General features: G+C 38.9%; 1 protein-coding gene across 13 annotated transcripts in view; it reads left to right on the forward strand.

The window, feature by feature from the left end:
- Positions 1-20423, forward strand: part of ARPP21 (cAMP regulated phosphoprotein 21) — a 194625-nt gene that overhangs the window by 142854 nt on the left and 31348 nt on the right. For all 13 annotated transcript variants that reach the window (XM_018075337.2, XM_018075344.2, XM_018075345.2 and 10 more), the window contains 4 exons: positions 2559-2728; positions 4262-4366; positions 6749-7012; positions 14662-14788. In XM_018075337.2, coding sequence (XP_017930826.1) covers positions 2559-2728; positions 4262-4366; positions 6749-7012; positions 14662-14788 — 666 coding nt within the window. The remainder of the gene's footprint in view (positions 1-2558; positions 2729-4261; positions 4367-6748; positions 7013-14661; positions 14789-20423) is intronic.

The following is a 20423-nucleotide window of genomic DNA, read 5'->3' on the forward strand; positions in this document are numbered from 1 at the left end:
CCTGGGGAGTCTTTTTTTCTGCTGTAGGTAGAATGCCTTTCAATACTGTCACTAGACTAGAGCACCTCATCTTCCTTCCGAGTGTGCCTCGTTGTCTGCAGAGACATCACTGGGAGCCCCATATGTGTTAAGGGAGCAAGTATTTTTACGTGTATCTGATTTTGTGTTTCTTTCAAACCCTCTGTTTTATTTCTGTGGCTCCCTTGTAAATATATACATAATAAAGAAAATGGAGGGAGAAGATTCTTTAAAAGCCTAAAATTCTTGTCTCACGCTTCTAGCTTCTTCATCATGCTGCCTGTGCTGGAAGATGCTACACTTTAGCATCTACTGTATTTTTTACATGCAGCAAAATACATACTGCAAATTTATCACTCTTTGGGCTCAGAATCTTTGCATCTCATTAGGGTAACATTACAAAAGAAGCTCCATAGGGAGGAGATTTAGATTGCTAGATGCTGTGATCAACTATCAAAGTGATGGATGCTGTCAGAAACATAGATGAAGAGAAGACAGTTTAAAGAAAAGGAAAAAGGAGCTTTGTTTCCTGTAATGAATAGATTTTCTTTCCCTATGTAACACCATTGTTTAGCTCTTTCTTTTCCTCTTGCAGAGTGGCTACTTCCAGAATTTTTCTCTCTTTTGATCATAACACTGTGTCCTTTAAAGATCTTTACTTCCTTTCACACTACATAGGCACTGACTGTGCAAACCTCTAATGGCATCCACAGATGTTGTCAATATCTTCTTGCTCTGATTATACCTCTCTGCTCCTTCTCAGGTGTTGGCAGTCCACACTTTCTTTTCCATATCTGCAGTTTCCTTTACTTCCTCTCCTCTGCTTTACTGTTCTCCTTCCCCAGATAGACAAGCTTCTTACTTGCTTTGGCAAAGAACCATTTATGTGGCTGTGCTTTTCTGCATTCCATTTCACCTGCTTCTGTTTTACCCTTTAAAGGATTCCTTTTGACGCGTTCTGACTTAATCCCTTTGACAATTTAAGAGCATTTATGTTTCATTCTTACTCCTCTAAATGACATCGCAATCTTTGCCCTTCTAACAGGGCCACAGTTCATAACTTACAAATGTCTTCCCTGTTACCATCTGATCTCTCCTTTTCATTTCTTATTTCAAGATTTCTTCATGAAAAGTCTTTTTCTTTTCATCTTTAAAAGAATTGCTGGGACTTTTTCAATTATGTCATTGAAATGCTCTTTATTGGCTTCCCTTGAGTATCTGACACAGGCTTTGGGTGGCTGTTATCCCACTCAGTCTTCTAAAGTGCTTCTGGAGCCTTAGATTCCCAAATCTTGGTAGTCCATGCCATAGTCACCCAGTGTGTTCACAGCAAGATTCAGGAAAACAGTGGACAGAACTGTCTTGTGCTTCTCTCCCACTCAGTCATGACCTTTCTCGTCATGAGTGTGATGTCGAGTTGGTCCAGGAAGTGTTGATACTCTAGAGAAAGTAAGGTTCTTTAGCCAGTGTTCCTCAGGCATTTCTGACTGTGATTCATAAGAGGGGGAAACTGAAAGTCTGGGGTGTAGATAGAACAGGTAGAGATGCTTTGTAGTATGCAAATCAGAAGTTCATTGTTTCACTCTAGCTCTAAGCCACCGAATTGCTCCAGATCTCCCTTTTCATCTCAGATATTCATACTTTGGTTACTGACTTTAATGGTTATGGTATCATCGCTAAAATTTTTCTCATGGAAACATTTGTAATTCCTTTGATTTACGGATTTACGATAGAAGTGAAAAGAGAACTGAGGTCATGAAAAACATTTTTCATACAGAAAAATACCATTTCTTTTTTGTTAGCAAGACAGTGACTTGGGTAAACTTTTTTATTATTTCAAACAAACATTGGTTTTGCAAGGTTATTTCCCCCACCTAAAATATCTGAAGTGAAATGAGTTCAACAATTTAGTAGAGCTTTGGACAGAATTTTTCTTGTATATAAGAGATTTTTAAATACATCTTAAGTGTTACTTCCTTGAATACTTGAGTGCTGGCTCCTCTAATTACATAGGGCAAAGCTCTCAAAAGTACATTACTGTGTTATTGGAATGTGTAAATAAATAACAGTGGGTGTTTGGTTTTCTTTTTGTTTCCTACAAACTATAGTGTGTCAGAAGTAGTTGTGTACATTTGACTGCTATTGTGTCAGAGTAAAATGTAACTGAATATTCCCTATGTTAAGTGTTTGCTCCAAAGTTCAATTTTAATGTTAATTGATTTATCATTGAATGACTTCAAGCAACAAGAGCATATGAATCATCTTATAGCCATGGTAACTTTCCACCCATTCCTTGAAAAATCATCCTTCCAAAACAAATACCTGCTGTCTGTCTTGCCTGAAGAAAAAAAAAAGAAAAAAAGAAAAAAAAAAGATGGCTGATACTGTAATTACTGCAATGAGGCATTCAGTGTGATGAGCACTTTACTGTTGTAGCAGGTCAGCTAAAGAGTGATCAGTTAAAGCATGACTGTATCCTTTCATACAGGAAATGGTATATTCTTTAAAATGTTCAACAAATGCAGAGCGTTTTGTTTCAGGTCAACCGTTTGTAAATCCTGATGGGACACCGGCAATATACAATCCTCCCAGTGGCCAGCAGACGATGAGGAGCCAGATGGTGGGACAGTCTCAGCAGCAGCCTTCATCCCAGCAGCCTCAGCAGGTTCAACAACCACAGCAACAAATGGCAAGTCACCTTGTCACACAGGTAGGTGTGGTGGCCATTGGAAAAAAGAAGGAGCTCTCAGGGATATGAAGAATGACCTAAAGGGTAGGAGGTAGGAATGCAGCTAGACAAAAATATCAAGAAGTGCTTTTCAACATGGATTAAAGAGATAGAGAAGATTACTTTTTCAGTTTTATGTAAAGGATGATTTTATTTTCAAAAGTACTGTTAAGCAAGTTGGTATATGTCTACATAAGGTTATTTTGCAAAATTCACCCATAAGTGGAAGCTGAAGCATTCATTCCCAAAGTAGTGCAGCCTGTAATTTTCTCCAGAGTGACCTTTCTCTGTCCCTTTTGACAGCAGTGGGTTTGAGTCAAAGAATCAAGTACAATGAAGGACTCTACAAACTCTTTCATGTCCTGTTGTATTGGGCCCAGTCTATGGGTAACCCGCTCTCCAAGCACCTCTGCCCCAACTTGGTGGTTTTGTGCCTGCACCCCATGTTCTTGCCACTACTCTGCTCTGAGCTAAAAATTCTGGAGCTGTAGCAGGAGAGGGGAAGAGCAGACTGATTTGAGCACAGTGCCATGGAGTGTCAGCTCTCTGGTCCCTGGGCTGGCTGTGGCATGTGGCCAGGTGTAGCCAAGCATGGGCAGCAAGGTTTGGATCTGGTTCAAACTTAATTTTGTGGATTGCATGCCTCTCTCCCCTAGCAGAGCAGGCAGAGGGAACCACTCAAGCAAGAATCCTATATTATGTTTAGTCACAGAGCAGCCAAGATCTACTACAGTTCTTGTACAGCTTTATAATTTGGCACAGTTTCATCCCAGATTACCCAGAAACACAATGTTTAAATTCAGTGAAGTTACTTTGATTTTACTGGATTTGGACTTACATGGTTATGGCTCTTATTTCTTGATCTGGTCCTCACAGTTTTAGAAGATGGGGGTAGTACCAAACGTGTGTACGAAGTTATATGAGAGGTTAAAATGAAAGGAATACTAAAGCTATTCCAAGGTAATAGTGCTGTGGAAAATTGTTTTTTCACTTAGGTAAACATCTGCTCAAAGCTGATGGCCTGTCTGTTAGTAATTCACAGCCTGTTCTTCCTAATTTTTTTAAAAACTCCTGTGTTCTGACAAAGCAGCTTTACAATCATTATTCCTTTGCCTATGACACACTCAGAGTTAAATCAGTCACTAACAGCAAAATTCAAGTACATAGTTATACTGTGCTGCTCTTCCATTTTTATCTCTGTAAATAAAATGTAGAATCATAATTTCGCTTTGGCTCACATTAGTAATAAGAAGATACAGCTTGGCTTTATTTAATCCAACATCCATCAAATATGTGAAAAGAGGCAGAAATATCTGTAATAAAGAATTGTTTGATATAAGGCTAAAGTGAAGTCTAAAATTGCAGTACCTGACCTGTTGTACTTGGTCTAGTGATGAGTCACCTGTATTTTCAGAGCTGTGATTGATACCTTTGTTCTCAATAACAAAGGTGGTGGTGGTGGTTATCTCTCTCTAAATGGTTGAATTTATGTCTTTCATTGTGTTTATTTTGCAGCCTGTTCAGACAATGCAGCCATCTTCTCAGTCAGTCCAATATCCAGCAGTTTCTTATCCTCCCCAGCATCTCCTGCCAGTCTCTCCAACGCAGCAGTTTTCTGTGGTACTAAAGATTTTCTTTTTTCTTTCCTTGAAGCTGGGGATGTGAGCATGACTATGCCCAGGAGCCTCCAGGGAGCACTGCAAGGATGGGTGTCCCACATGAGAACCCTATCTAAATAAATACCTATTTACCTTAATGCTTTTGGTACTGACAAGCATTTTGTAAGAACATTCCCACTGATTCTGGTTAGCTAACCTGAAGGATGTTGCTAGGAGCAGGGCACTCTACATGGTGAGCAGAGCCTCCAGAAAAATATTTTGTTGTGCCTGTGATAAGAGCTTATGTCTTGTCACTTAATGTAAGGGATCTTAAATTGCTAACTCCAGTAGTTGAGATTTAGGTTATCTCTCTTTTATGTCCACAAAGACTGGAGAAGAGACCTCTAGAAATCATTATTTTTTATTTTATATTATTTTATCTGTATACTAAATCCCTTGCCTGGATTTATTCCCTGATGATACCAGGGCACTTGGGAAAGAGGGTAGCAGTGAACCAGCTGCAGAAGGTGTGGTACGCTGTACAGCATGACAATGCACCAATGGACATGTATAATTAAAATAAATAGAGTGCTCTTCTAGAGTCTGATTCTGGCTTGGTGCTTACAGGGCCAAGATTATACTGTTCTGAAATGAAGCTGACATTTTAAGAGGCACTACAAATTTTTTTTGTGTTGTTTTTCTCTCTTGCTCTAGTAATCTTGTTTATGACTGTTTTTTTTTTCCCAAGGTAGAGATGTCATGTAGTTATAGTAAGAGACAGAAACCAAACTGAGTGGATCCTTGCAGATAAAATAGTGTTATTAGTGCCTGGTAGATGAGTGGTACCATTTAAAGGACAATAAAAATTATTCCGTGCTGAACAAAAGTTGCATATCTCACTGCTATTTCTCTTGAAAAGTGTGTTGCAGGAATATCAGGTTGTTCTAGTGTGTGGTGGGTTTGTAGTCATAAGAAGGCTGATATTTTTATTGGCTAATTTAATAGTACAACTTCACCTGAATTAATGTCTTCAATGTACATTACATTATACAAACACTGTATAAATTATCTTGTTTTGAAGCTCTTGTTCTTTATTGGGCAAATCCAAAGCCATTCCTGGCTCAGTGAACTTTCTTCTAGAATCTATTTGCAGTCATTTGCCATTCAGATAACAAATAATCTAGGTTTTTAAAGGAACACCTGCAGACAGACAACTTATGTGCCTGAATATGAATGTAGAATGATAGTAAAGTTAATAGCCTTACTTCCATATACCACTTGATGATCTGTCAGGAGTGTTGATCCATGGTATCTGCTCTCAGAGTTGGGAGGGTGAGTCTCTGTGCAGTCTCTGTCAGTGCTTTCCACAAGCAACCTTTTTTTTCTTTTTACGTATTTTGAAGTTTCCTGACATTAAATGCTTTGTGCTGGATGGTTTTGGAGAATGAACACCACCAGGCTGCAAACAAAACTGGAGTCTCCTTTTAAAAGATAATATGAATGTTCTAAGCAAAATGCATTTTTATAATGCTTATTTCCTATCTGTAATCTCAATATTAGCATGCAATAGAGTTTTATGTTGAGTATTTAAAAGTCTTATGATATGGGCATAAACGAAGATGCCTAGAACCACATTTGTAAATCTTTGACCTTCACAGAATAAACTTGAGATCACTTAATAGTATGACTCTTTTTGCAAGACTGAACAGATTCTGTCCAGAATGCCTGTGTTATTACCAGCATGTAAGGAAACTTAGGTCCATTGACTTTATTTGATACGTTCATCCTACCATAGATTCTTTTTTCCCCCTCCAGTCAAATAAAGTACTTATTTCTTTCCAATGCAGAATAAAAAGCCTTGAAATAGCAACATAAGGCTTAGCTTTTTTTTTAATCTTCTCTGTGTTTACAACCTTGGATTTTCAAAACAGTCCAAAAAGGGAAAGGTCTGCACCTGAATCCTACTGAATTCCTCTTGGGATCAATTTGAAACACAGGTGAAATTACCAGCATGTACTTGGCTGACAAATTCTGTGTTTGGGGATAGAGGTATTCTTAATGTTATTTTCATGCCCTTTGTATTGAAAATGTCTTCTTTTGAACACTGTAAAGTTCACTTGTCATTTTGGAAAAGAAGGTGAGGGGGGCAAGGTAAGAGCCAAAATTGGCTTTTGTGCCAAATAATGCCATTCACCTTGCAGTCTAGAAATATTTGTCAAAGCATTTATAGTGATTTTGATTTTAATTGCCTCTATTTTTGTAGACATCCATGCAAAGTTTGGCATGGATTTGAGCTGAGCAGTTCCTTTTCCCCTCATGCTCTGAACCTATTTTGTTTTGCTAATTTGTGTGTGTACTGCAGACATCATGTCTACATCATTTTCTCCTGCCTTTTGCCCTGCAGCGAGATGACATGACAGCACAGTTTAGCCAGATGAGCTTAAGTCGTCAATCATCAGGAGACAACCCTGAATCGCCTTCTGGTCCTGTCTACCCATCGCCTCTCTTGCAGCAGCCTGCCCAGCAGACAAGTTACATTATGGCTTCCCCAAGTCAACAGCTTCCCCCGGGAAGCTTTACAGGTTCAGGTCCACCAGTATCCCAGCAAGTGCTGCAGCCACCACCACCACCCCAAGGCTTTGTGCAACAACCGCCACCACCTGCTCAGGTAGGCAAAACCTTCCCTACCAGTTTAGCATGGAGCTCTTTGTAACATCAGAAAGAGAACATAAAAATTCGAGATTTCCCCACACACACCCCGATAAGAGCTTAGCAGATTTTTAGGCAGCAGCAAACTTGCAAAGCATCTATCGTTTCCTGGATTTCATTAATCCCTTCCTTATCCTCAAAACATTTTCTGAACATATGTTTGTACTCCAGGACACATCTGCACATGAATATGAAGGAGGAGGGTGAGTAAATATCCATGGTCCTTTTTCTCTGTATATATACCAAAAGAGCAACATGCACATCAACCCAGGTAGTCATTAATCATATTTAATTGACTCGAACATGTGAGATGTCACAGATCAGTAATTTTAACTGTCTTCCTGAAGACTGATTATGTTTTACTGTTCACTACCAAACATCTCTGCTTGTCTCCTGGGTACCTTTACAGAATATTGAAAGTGATTACTGTCAAGAAGTAAAATGCACAGATGACTTTCTGGCCAATTTTCAAGGCATACACATTAAAAAGACAGATTTCTTTATCCAATTATAGATAACTTCGTTTAAACTCTACTTTAAATGGCATTAATAGTATTTCTTCTGGTTTCATTTTGTCCTTTGGAAGAAAATATATAAAAATAAAGTACAAAACTTCACCATTTCTTATAATGTAAATGTATTATAAACCCTGCTAGTTTGGGGTTTTTTTTCTTTGTTTGTTTACTGCTGCTTACTGAAAATCTCCATTTGTGTTTGTTAATGGAATTCTGTATTACCACAGGAATGAAGAATTTTCATTGTTACAATGTTTTAAGTGGCCTAAAGATCTAGTTAATTAGATCACTAATTAATAAAAGAAATCTGAGGACTACTGGATGCTGACATCCCATAGAGGACATACATAGTTTCTGTGGTTAGAAAATATGTGGCTGTTTTTTCTCAGAGAAGGCTTGCCAAGAATATGTTTTAAGGGGCTGAAGTTCAATATAATGTGATTTTTTAAAAAAATGAATATATTACTAGAAAAGATATTTCATAGTTTGCCAAATGTAGTGTTTGTTTTTTTTTTAATTCAGAAAAGAAAAAATGAACTAAAGGGCAGAATTCTCTGGTGTATCTGTCTCTCCACCTAGATTGTGCTCCCTAAGTGAGTAAGTAGAGGCTGTCCAAGCTTCAGTCCTCATGTACAGCCCCCAGGTACTCTTAGTGTTTTCAAACATCGTTTAATCAAACCTCACGACACTTCTAGTGAAGCAGATAAATGCGAGCACCTCCATTTTACGGGTTGTCTCCGCAGCAGGCAAAGTGATGTTTCCCAGCTCTGCCAGCCGGGGTTTGCCAGAAATTATGGGGGCTGCAGCATCGTGCTGCCTGCCATGATAGGGGACCCCAGACCGCCTCCTTACTCCTGTGGGTGAGACCAGGTGTGTGACTCTCCCTGGGATCTCTGCTAGACCCCATATTGGCTGACTTTGTATAGACTGCTTTGGCAGGTTTGCCCACAGCTCCTGCCTCCCTGTGGCTGAGCCTTGGTGTGTGAGCCTTGGATTTCACCCTCGCATGTGCCGCAGGGTGCAGAGTTTTTACTCAGTATGGTGTAGTGTTCCTTGAGGAAGCTGTTTTCCCTCATTAAAACTCGCTTTGGCGCTACTGAGAGGCAGGTTAACTTCTTCAGTGATGAGGAGGTGCCTTTTCATGTACAGGCTGCAGTAGGACTGGTACTGTACTGGTGTGTCTAATGACCACTGTGTCTCTGACTGTAACCCAAATATGGTACTTATGGTTACTTTCCTCCTGTGCAGTAACAAAGTGGAAAGTTACTGAGAGCAGAAAAATATCTTTGTAACAACTTCAGTTATTTCACTGGGGAATGATTTGTCCTTGGGCTATGTAGAAAGGTGAGAAATTCAGCACTGTCATCTTCCTCTGCATCTGCGAACACCATTTATCTCCAGCTTGTTGCTCTTCCAAACAGTCCTTGTCAGATACCTGTGGAAAAGGGGATGGCAGGGTTTAGTCCCTGCTGCCTGTGTCCCTGTCCTGTGAAAGCACAGTGGCCCTGGTCTGCCAGTGGCAGAAGAAGGCAGCCACTTTGCATCCGCATGCACAGAGGGGAAATTCTGAATCGACATTTCAAGTTTTAATTCATTCACTTCAGTCCTAGAATGTGGCCCAGTGGTTTGGATACTAATTGTAGCATACTAATGTATGGAAAATAGGGGATGCCTCTTATAAAAAGATGAATGAATCCTTGGGAAATAGTAGTTCTTCTACCCTGAGAGCTCAGCTTTCTGTGCAGGTGGACTCCTTGTCTTGCCCATGGCACAACTTCACTGTGGCAGTGGCTATTGTCAGTCTGAATCAGCTGTTGTTACTCTTTGGGGCTTAGATGCAATAGTAAGTCTGCTCTCAGACACCAAGGCAGGTGGTCTGAGGCAGGCTTAAAAAAAAAAGGTGCAATAAAGATGGTAATGGAAGCAAAACATTACGTGATACATTAATCAATGCAATGCAATCAATGTAAAAGCACTTTTATATCTTAAATGTTACTATTGAATTTATACCAGTGAAAAAGAGGCATGACGCTAATGACTAATTAGTTCCTGTAAATGCACTGCTGATAAGGCTGGCTGTGATGCTCTGTATGCTGTTGGAAAATAGCAGTGAAAACTTGGGTGGAGGTCCTATGAGTGTGATCTTTTTGTTTGGCAGCTGAAACGAGGAGAAAGAAAGGCTCTCCAAGTCTACAAACACAGTAGTACTACATTTAAATTATTATCTAATCTGTTAAAGTTCAGTTAAATGTGGCTCTGCAGCTACTCTCCAAGATTGTTTCTCCCAGTCTGTATCAATGTAGAGACAGACTGGATTTGAAATGACATGCCTAAGAAGAGGTGAGAGGACCCCTTATGTTTCTTTTGCTTCTTTTCATCACAACTATTCCCTAGTTTGACAACAGTCATGATTTAGTAACCTGAAAATAAGAATCTATCTTTTTTCAGCCAATAGAGAGAAAAAACAAAACAAATCACACCAAAAAACCAAAACCCTGGATTTGCTGAAAGGGACTTTTAGCAGCAAATGACTGTTTGCTTTATATCACGAATTTCAAACATACATCTTTACTTCCTCTGTTTTCGTTTTTCTTCTCTTTCTGGTGTTTCTTCTATAGTGTTTATGGGACCAGACACTTTAGCAAGGGTCCACATTCTGTTTTGCAGTACTCTATCAATGGTGTTTGTCTTTGCCTCTGCAAATGAAGAAATGGAAAAAATGGGAGTACTGTGCCAATGGGAAATGATATCCTCCCTTAAAAGTTATTTTCACCTCTATCTTATTCTTTGGCAAAATGATGTCCAAAAGTGAGATGGCATGAATTCTTGGAGAGGCCTGGAGAGGCCTCAACACATGTTGAGGGATTTTTCACCTGGATTAATTTTGTCATCATTAATTTTAGCTGTCTCTTTGCACAAACCCCTCCTGGAGAGTCTATAGCTACCCTAAGACAAAATCTTTATTCATAGAATGTCTCCTCCATGAAACTTGTTATGAAGAAAGTTGGGAAGTCACTGCAAATGAACAGGTCTTTCCTTGATGATCTCGGAAAATTATATCGGAGTACATCCTAGAGTTATCATACACTAGCCATTATTTTTCATTACTGTTATTGTAAGTATTGGCGGGGGGGAGGAGAGAAAAACCCTTGAAGAATGACAGATCCCAGTCAGTTAGATACTAGGAAGAAATGGTACCTCAAAGTGTCCATACATCACTATGGTTTCTCTTGCCTTCTTCACTCCCATTTATGTAACTGTAGCTGTTGCATTAGCAATAATATCAGCATCATTAATCATCTGGATGAAGGTGTTAATCCAAACCTTACTGGATATCAGCAATTTTAAGAGAAGGTGGAATACCTGTCTGATGACTGAATCAAGATGTAAGTCAGTAGGGAGGTAGTTTATGAAAGTAAAATTATCCTGAGAGGTTTCTGGACTCCTGATCCTACCATGGGAAAATATACCAGTGAATTTCAGGGGTGCTGCTAGAGAGCAGTCCAGGAGACACCCAGCCTCATAATGGGTTTCAAACTGTATGTAGATAGAACAAAATGGAAAACCAGTGCTGTATGGAGTCTCTGCATGTCATCTATAAACAAAGCACATTAGAAGCAGGAAAAAGTAATGTCTGTCTGTGCCATTTCTTGAGTGTCTCTTAAGTGACGTGCCCAGTCCTGTTTAAACTTAACTTAAGTAAAGTACTGAATAGGAGAGAAAAAGTAGAACTTGGTGGAATGATCAACCTATATACAAGGAAGGTATTCACCTTCAAAATAGGAATATCCAAGGTATTGGATATTTAACTCTTTCCATGATAATTATTAAAAAGGAGGGATTTTTCACAGTGTCAAGGATTAAGATCAAGAAACTATGCTTTTAAACTAAAGAAGGTAGCATTTACTTAGATTATGTTCTTAGAAGCACTTTTTTTTTGTAATTTAATTTTATTTTTAGGATAACCATGTATCTCTCTTGGCATGCTTGTTAATGCTATGGAAACTTTCTGATTCTGTAAATGAAGTATGTTTTGCAAGCAAAAGGTCCAAGGTTAGATTGTGCATTTCACGTGGGAAAGCAATTCAAATATAATTTGTCATGTCAGTAGCCCGCTACAGAAATGTAATTTTTTTTTTGTTGAAGAGCACGTAAATAAAGGTGTTAGTAACACTGATATAATGAGAAACTAAAAAAATTCAAGAGGATCACAGTAGATGATGTAAGTGATACATGTTATCGCTGATCCACTAATTCCACTGTTCACTAAAGTAGAATCAGAAAGGACAAATAACATGTTTCAACTACTGACATAGAGATGTACTCAAGATAAATGAAAATGGATCCTTCCAAGCCCCTCAAGCACAAAAGACCTATTTTAGACCATATCTATATTTTATACCAAGCCCTTCTTTTAATGTCTAAGTTCTTTAAAAAAAACAAAACCAAACCAAACAAAAAATCCCCCACAAGCAACAACAACAACAAAAACCCCAAAGCAAAAAAACAAAATCCACCCCACAATATAATGTATCAAAACCCAGACCTCTTCTTTGCAAGTCATGTGTGCATGATTACTGGCAAATAATCCATTAATCTTTATAAATGAAATAATTTTTTTTACCCTTTTACTACTTACATTTTTCATACTGCTAGATTGCACTCTAATAAGCTTCTAAGTGGGTTATATAACAAATGTATTCCAATGAACTGAGAAAATGAGAGAAAGGGAGAAAGCCATTTGACTAACTCTGAGGTGTTATCTGTGGGGTAAAATATTTTTTTTTACGCTCAGCATGTTCAACTATAAACCCCACTTCACAACCTATGTTCTTCAATATTTTAAAGTTAATACCTACAGAATCATTCCCCAAGAGATAATTCTCATTGTTCTCAAATGCTCTTGTATTTTCAAATATCTGGGGGCTTGTCTGCACAAGGAAAGTGAGGAAGCTGAGGGTAAATCAAATAAATTTAAATCCTTTAAGTGAGATTAAGATGCTGGCAGGAAAAGTGAGAGTATTTCCATGGGGGTTTAATATTCTTTAGTTTGTAGAATAGAAAATAAAGAATGTTTGAAAGAATGTCTATTCTGTTCCCCTGCTCCAAGGAAGGATTAACTATTTGCATTGATTTGACTTAGAGTGAGTCTTCTCATTTCTTTCAAGTCTACTGTGGTAAAGTGTTGCTGAAAACAATCATCTCTCCACAAGACGAGTTTATCACACGAAACTCTCCTGATCCACAATTTACACTGCTATGATGTTTAAAGAATGATTTTGCACCTTAAATGTCTGGGTCCACTTTACTGTCCCTTGTGACTTTATTTTGCAGAGAAGCAAATTCATAATGGTGTTGTCCATTCTACAAAAACATTTTGTTTTTGTTACTTTAGTCGCTAACAAAACAAATTACTTGAGTGCAGGCTGTAGCCATTAAGTGTCACTTGGTATTGTCTGGAGAGAGGATAGCTTACAACGTTTTCTGATCGAAACCTTGTTTTTCTCATACTTGTCTGAATCTGGTATTAGCAAAGTGAGGAAAAAAAAAATTCAATTGGTTGAAGAAAAAACTAGCAGACCTTGAAGAAGGAATGGTTATTCAGCCACCTGATTGACAGATGCTGTTGACTGTCAGTTGGTCTAGGGGGTTAACTTTACCAACATCACCAAGTTCAGCTCGGTTAATCCTAATACTTTTCCTGCCACAGTTACCCATTCAGTAGTCTTCTACTTGCCCAAGTAGCCATCCATAGCCTCTTCTTGCCTAGTCTTTTGTGTCTATGCCTTTTTTTCTCATCTGAGATTGTAAAATTTCTGAGGAAAATTTCTAATCTCTCTTATGAGAGGATGTAGGTACCTTTACTTTGCTAACACTTTATGGGTGATCAAGTTGAATGAGCTGTTCGAGGAACATTTCTTCCATGCAAATAGAAGTGGCAAAAATAGTTCTTGGTTTTGTATGAAAAAAATAAAAGCATTTGGTATGATTCTGCGCATATGTCTGAGTAGGATAAATGCTACACAAAAGTGAGAAAAAAATTGAATGACTTTATTAAGAAATGCTGACAGTTGTGGCAGAAGTTGCAAGAGAAGCAACGTTCTTCTGAGCCTGTGCCCCTCTGCAGTCTGTTCATACCGTACACTGCCAAACTCTGTCAGGTGCCCACAGCATCCCTGGCAGCTGAAAACGAAAAATTTTGAGTGTTTTGAACTTGTGAGGGGTCAGTTGAGAACTTTTTAGCTCAAATGTCTCAGTAACAGTGATGTAGCATGCATAGGAAAAATATTTAGCTTCAGTCACCCTCAAACTTGCGTGTTCGCCTATGTGATAAAATGATGTAGTACACGTTGCTCTTTAATGACAATAATAATAGAAAAAAGAAACCCATCTAGCAGAACTTGCTGACTTAATGCCTACCCTTAGCTCCCGCAAGAAAACAACTTTGTTTTTTGAACTCTAACTGTTTTCACACCAAGCACAAGAGAGGCTTGAGAGGGAAATGTTCACGTAAGGAAGGATGTAGCTGTTATCCAGACACGTGAATTTAATGATTGTTTCCTACAGGTGTTTAGGGCACACACATTCCATCTTGGTCTCCATGTCACTTCTAAATATGTTTACTCTAGGCCATTCTTTGCTTCAGATGGACCATTTTCTCCACTGTTCATTTAATGGTTCAACATGCTGTCTGTATGTGTAATGTTGATACAGAAGGTTCTGTTTGCATCCATTTTGCTGCAGCTTTTGATATTGTAGTGTGATAAAAAACTACTGTGGTATTTTTCCTTTGGTATATGTATGTAGCTTTTTATGAATTATGTCTGATTTTTGTCTCTTTCAATTAAAACTCTGTTTTTTCCTGTTTCTTGAATTATCTGAAAAGAAATGTGGGCACCGATACCCCTTTTCCTAGCAAAGCTGGAAGCAAGCGGTGATTCTTGATGAGAGAGACAATGCAAACCACTTCTCTTGATTCGTGTTACCACTAATATATTTGACTCGAACTCTTGCTCCTCTTCCAGTTTTGTTTTATTTTATGAATCTTTGATCTTTAGAGTTTACAGTTATCTGCTGTTCTCTTTCTTTGCAGATGCCAGTGTATTACTACCCATCTGGTCAGTACCCTACCTCAACAACTCAGCAGTACAGACCCATTGCCTCAGTTCAGTACAATGCACAGCGGAGTCAACAGATCCCACAGACTGCACAGCAAGCAGGTATGTACATCTGTTACTCATTTCTTCAGCTGCTTGCAGTACCTTTGCTGGTGAAATCTATTGGTTGTGTTTTAATTGAACAGTGGAGTGGAAAGCTGGTCACTGTTCTGTTTGAAAATACGATGAAAATTACAAATTAGGAAATGTTTTGCTTGGACATACCAAGCAATGGAAGAGCAGAGATTGCGTTCTCCTCCCCTGCTGTCCTCCATGCAGTGCCGTGTCCTCAGTGTCCATGCTTCGTGTGATGGGGCAGAGAGAGGGAACGGGTGTGGGCAGTCACATTGCATGTTCAAGTCAACTGTTGTGGTAGCTCTTCATCGTGGAAACTCCTCAAACGTTTATATGACTCTACATAGCAGACAGGTCTTCAATGATGCAGAAAGGGCCAGTTGTGCTCCACCACCTTCTGCTCTCCCCGAGCGTGAGGAGCGGCAAGATTGTCTGTGTAGTTGGTGCCCATGGGGACCAGCTTCCCACAGCGACATGCGGCTGGAACGGGGGCCGTTACACTGTAAGAGAGTGAGTAGCAGGTCTCACAGTGAACCGGTCTCTTTTCCTGCTGTGTCATGTCACTCCGGATGACTCCAGAGTAAGAGGGACATGGGGAGAACTGGGTTGATGTGTGTCACAGGAGAGCAGGAACTGTGGTATTGAGGGAGTCGCTCTCATTTCAAGGCAATAAACAATTCCAGTGTTGGAGATTTTTTTGAAGTTGTTAAGTGTCTGTTTCTTTATCACATACCTCCCCCTATAGAGTGTCCCAAACAATAACTCCAGGTGTATGGTAGGGGAGGTGAAAGGGAGGGTGTTGCTTTCCCAGTAGGACTTGCAATTACAGACGTGCCAGGTAGGACAAAGCATTCACTGTTTGATCTCAGTTTGGCAGAAACCCTTCTGAATGGCAAAGCAGATTCCCTGCAAAGGCACTGATGTGAAAGTCATTTAAGATGCAAGTCAAGAGCCCAGACATGAGATGTGAGCAGGTCATCCAGCCTGTCAACCTGTCTCCATAATGTGACTGCTGGCAATTTTGTTCCACTCTCTCAGGCACTCAGGGAGACAAAGACACAGCAAACACAGCTCTAACTAAGCAATTGATTACTTTTTTTTATGCTGTTCTGTGTTCTAATAAAATTGGTGACATTTTGGTTGGTGTCAGTGGTGACTGACTGTGTCTGCTTTCATATCTTCATGTTATACATTCCTGAGAGAGAAGAGGGTGAAGTATTGCACAAAGGTCATCTGTCTCTTCTAGCTTCTCCTGCCTGACAGTCTGGTATCATATTTATTATCTCTGTATAGTGGGTCTGTGAACCTAAGTGCAAATCAACTTAGGTGACATTATCTGTATCTACTGTGTTGTTATGAAACCATATTTATCAGTTTAATGCTACATCCATAGCACAGTGGAGATTATGGTAAGTGCAGTCCACAAGAGATGGTCTGAAGCACATGAGTGATGTTCTGGAGAAGATCCAGCTGTTCGATCTTGAGGAAATCGTATTTTAAAGATATATGGTAGCACAGAAGCTCTTGTGTTTGAGTACAGACAATGCAGAGATGCAAATGCTAATTTTGTTTCAGTGTTTACTGCATCGTTTTCCTTACATGTTTGGAAAACATGAGTCAAAGAGTTTGTGTAAAATCTCTAGCGCATCAGTCTTTTCCTGCAATTCGCTCTTTCAGCTGCCTACTCAGTTGGAAGCATTATTTTTATCTCATGTTTAAAAATGAAAACATTGTGACTACTGTTTAGACTCCCTGCCGTGGTGATGATAATAAGTGTTTAGCTATTCTCAGATCTTGAGACTTGGCTGAGAACAATTCCACGAACTGGTTCATCCCTTTGGCCTCAGATGCATCCTTTCCCATAGTCATTGTCCGACCATGTGATATATGTGAGAGGATGAAGCTTGCAGTTTCCTACAGATGGTGTAAGGAACGTTCAGATTTGTGTTCAACTGCAGCCATTGCAATTTGGAAAATAAATAGCTTTCCAATATGTCACAGGAGAATTAAAAGTATAGGAAAGCATACACTACAGATTTCTTGCGGGTGGTGCACTGTGAGCGCTGAGACACCAAAAACCCAAATGATTCAATGATAGTTTCAGATGGTTTCATGCCTGGTATCATCACTGCATCTGCTTTTCTTACCATCAGCCTCCTCACAAACATTCATTTTGTTCCTTATGTACCTCAGCTCACCTGCAAACTCCTCATCTCTTTTGACTCCTCTTAGATGCCCGGTAGCTGCTTGCTGGGCAAGAGATGGTGTTTCACCACCACAGCAGATTGACGGGTGGCACCTAAATGGCAAGTAGCTTCTGGCTCCTGCTGTAGCCTATTGACAGAGGGCAAGTGAGCTGGGTTGCGTCTCTCTTCTTTCAAGACATTGATTTTTACAAACCTGAAGAAATGTCATATCTTTGAAGATTTCATCTCTCCACCAAATGTGATGGAAATTAGAAGATGAACTCAAAATGGTATTCTGAGGGTTGTTTGAGGAAACCTAGCAGAGTAATCACACCAAAAAATCCTTTTAAATCTTTGTAGAGACTTGTATATGACCAGAAAATAGCAATCCACAAGCGTTTCAGAGTGTAATTTTCCTTCCCACACAGACTTAGCTTTAGATCAGCACGTGAGGAGCCAGGGATAACCAGGGACAGGAAAAAGAAGACATGAAGGACAATAGTGCTGGTGAAATAGAGTTCAGGGCAGGAATATTGAAGATGGGAAGAGTGAACAGATGGAAAGGAGGCAGACGAAAAGATGATTTCGGAAATAGTTTCCCCAAAGACCTCACATCACTTGCTGCTGCTTCAGAGAGAGGACAGCTGTGGTGCAGGCAGGCCCATGAGAGCCCCAGCTGGCTGCCTGTACCTGCCAGCTAGCTCATATTGACAGCATGAGCAAGGAAGCAGCTTCAGCCTGGCAGCTCAGAAAACATTTTACTAAAATAAAAAAAGTTTGCCTTCTTGGAAGAGCTTTTGGAAGCTTGCAAAGCAAAGAGTTCAGATCTCACTTTCCCCACTTTGGGATGCAGAGGTCAAAGTTTGATCTAATGCCAGCAATTTGTTTTCATTTTTGTTAGAAAAGGTCTCTTCAGGAGTGAGGCAATATTGATGACTTTTACAGTGAACAGCTAAAGTAAAATGTCAGCACAGCATCTGTAGTGGCTGAGGGAGCCTTTACTCTCTCGTGGTTCTGGAAGCAGAGCAATATTGAGTTTAAATGGCTCCAGGGTAGAAAAAAAGATGAGCTCACCTAAAATTAGATTAGAGCTCTGGCAACAATAAATCATTGGAGAGAAGGTTGAAAACATTTTGTGTGTTTATTTACCTTTTCTATTTCTATTTTTATTTGCTTAAGTGCTGGCTTATATGAGAACCTAAGTGACCCATTTCTGGCAGAAGCCTAGTACAAATAGTGTCATCCATGAAAATTTTATGAAAACCTTTGCCATTTTTGAATTGTGTTCCTTTCTCTTCAAGCCAAAATGTGGTACCTGACCATGTGGTGTCATTGTCTGTAAACAGAAGTAGTTTTGTTTCACTCAGATACATGCCATGGTTGTTCTTCTTCATTACGCTTCTTCTGCACCATTCTTGTGTCCAGTCCTGCTCAATGGAAAGTTTTTAAAAATGTTGCCATTAAGTGGGGCCAGGGTTGAGCTGGTGTCTGTCACACACCATGGCATGTGTAGGACACCGTAAGTGCATTCCTAAGGTGTGTTCAGGCAGGTATTCTCAAAAAGAGTATGCTCATTTTTCAAACATTTAGGTATGTTGCTGTTATTAATTTCTCCACTCTGTAAGAAGTGATACTTGAGATACTGTGAATTCCCCAGTTTTGTAACCTCAGAGAAGAGAATATTATTTCTGTATTTGCATGTAGCAGTATTCTGTAAATTGCACATCCTCAGTTTTTCATTCTTCAGTAATTATCTCCATATTGAGAGTTTTGAAAGCTTTCAATCCTAGTTATTGTGTTTGAATAGAAAAACGGAGGTGTATTGATGATAAATCCATAATTATTTTTATTTTATCATGATAATAGAAATCAACAATGTGTTATTTTATATCTGTGTCTCTATTTTCTTTCATTATAGCAAATGCTGTGCACTTTGAGGATTTTTCATCTCTGAAGTGCTTCAGAAACATGAACTGGATAAATACATGAGTATTACCTTGGGATGTGCAACTGTTCTTACTGCTGTTCACAAATGAACAAGCTGCAACATATTACATGATTTTTTTCCTAGTTTAGTTCATTGTTGTAGGTTCGTGTCATGTTCCAGGTAATTTCGGAGGGCAACAAAACTTTTAAGGATAAAATAGTATTTATATTATTAAAATAATATTTATATTATTATTATCTTGTTTGGGCCTAGTTCTAAAAGACTGTTAGCTTGGTTTATCACACCGTTGTAAGGTAAAAGTCTGTGGTGTGTGTTTTGCATCAGCAATGAAGATCATCGTTTGAGGAGATTAAAGCTAAAATCTGTAGTACTCCTATAGTAAATCTTCCAGCCAAAAGTTTACACTGCAATATTTCCAGACAAAAATAAGATGCTATTTAGCATAATTGGTTGTTCTGTAATTCCTGTAATTAATGTAATGATTTTAGGATTTCTCATGCATTCAAGAATCAACAAATGTTGCCATTATAACCTGTTTCAGTGCCCAGATAGCGTGAAAAGCTCAGACAGCATAGGAAATCTCTGCTTTTTCCTAAAAGCAATATAGTTGTTTTGTGTACAGTAGGCAAACAAAGTCCTTATGTGACAAAAGTATATATCTGAACACTGCCTGGGTGTAGAATCCTTTCTTAATCAGTATGCATGGATCTTCTCTAAGCAGAAAATGTTTGTCTTGAAGGAAAGGTAATATTTCTGATGAACTACTGTATTATTAGCCTTTACAGCTTACAGTAAGATAAAAGAGGTAATTGTCTCTTTAATGCATCTCAGAAGCAAATTTTAAGTGAAGACAAAATGTACCTTAACAGAGTCCACAAATTTGTTTGGGTAGAAATCAAATTGACAATGAAATACTGAATTTTTACTTAATTTAATCATTTCAGTGTCAGCATAATTCAAGAATGTCATCTTCAAGTTTCTTTCATCCTCTTTGTCTTCTGAAAGCATTTATCACTATAAACTGATACTCACCAGAAAAAAAATGGGGGAAGGGAAATGTGCAGCACTAAAAAAAAAAATTGGTTTGTTATCATGGTCATTAGAGAACCTTATAAAGAAAGATTACTGCTTTCTACCTTCATTAGCAACCTGACAGAAGCTCATCGTCCATGATAGATTTGTTTGCATAATTCCGTCTATAATTTCTCTTCTTCTATAAACATTAACAACTTCAATTTTTAAGTATCTAATTATCTGAAGACACTGTTTCTCTAACAGTAATTGCTTACTGTACTGTTGAAACAGATTTTTACAGAAGGTGTCCATCTGTGTTCAATGCTGTATTTTTTTCAGCAGATACTGCTCTCCTGGAAAGCATTACAAGGGAGATGCGTCTCATTTTTACAGAATCTTGACAGGAATGGGAGGGACAGAGCCCTGCTGGTTTAGATACTTAGGTGTAGTGCTGTGTTCATTAATATTGATGTAA

The sequence above is a fragment of the Manacus vitellinus genome, unplaced genomic scaffold (genome assembly GCF_001715985.3).
Source record: "Manacus vitellinus isolate BGI_N305 unplaced genomic scaffold, ASM171598v3 scaffold_3_pilon, whole genome shotgun sequence".
NCBI lineage: Eukaryota > Metazoa > Chordata > Aves > Passeriformes > Pipridae > Manacus > Manacus vitellinus.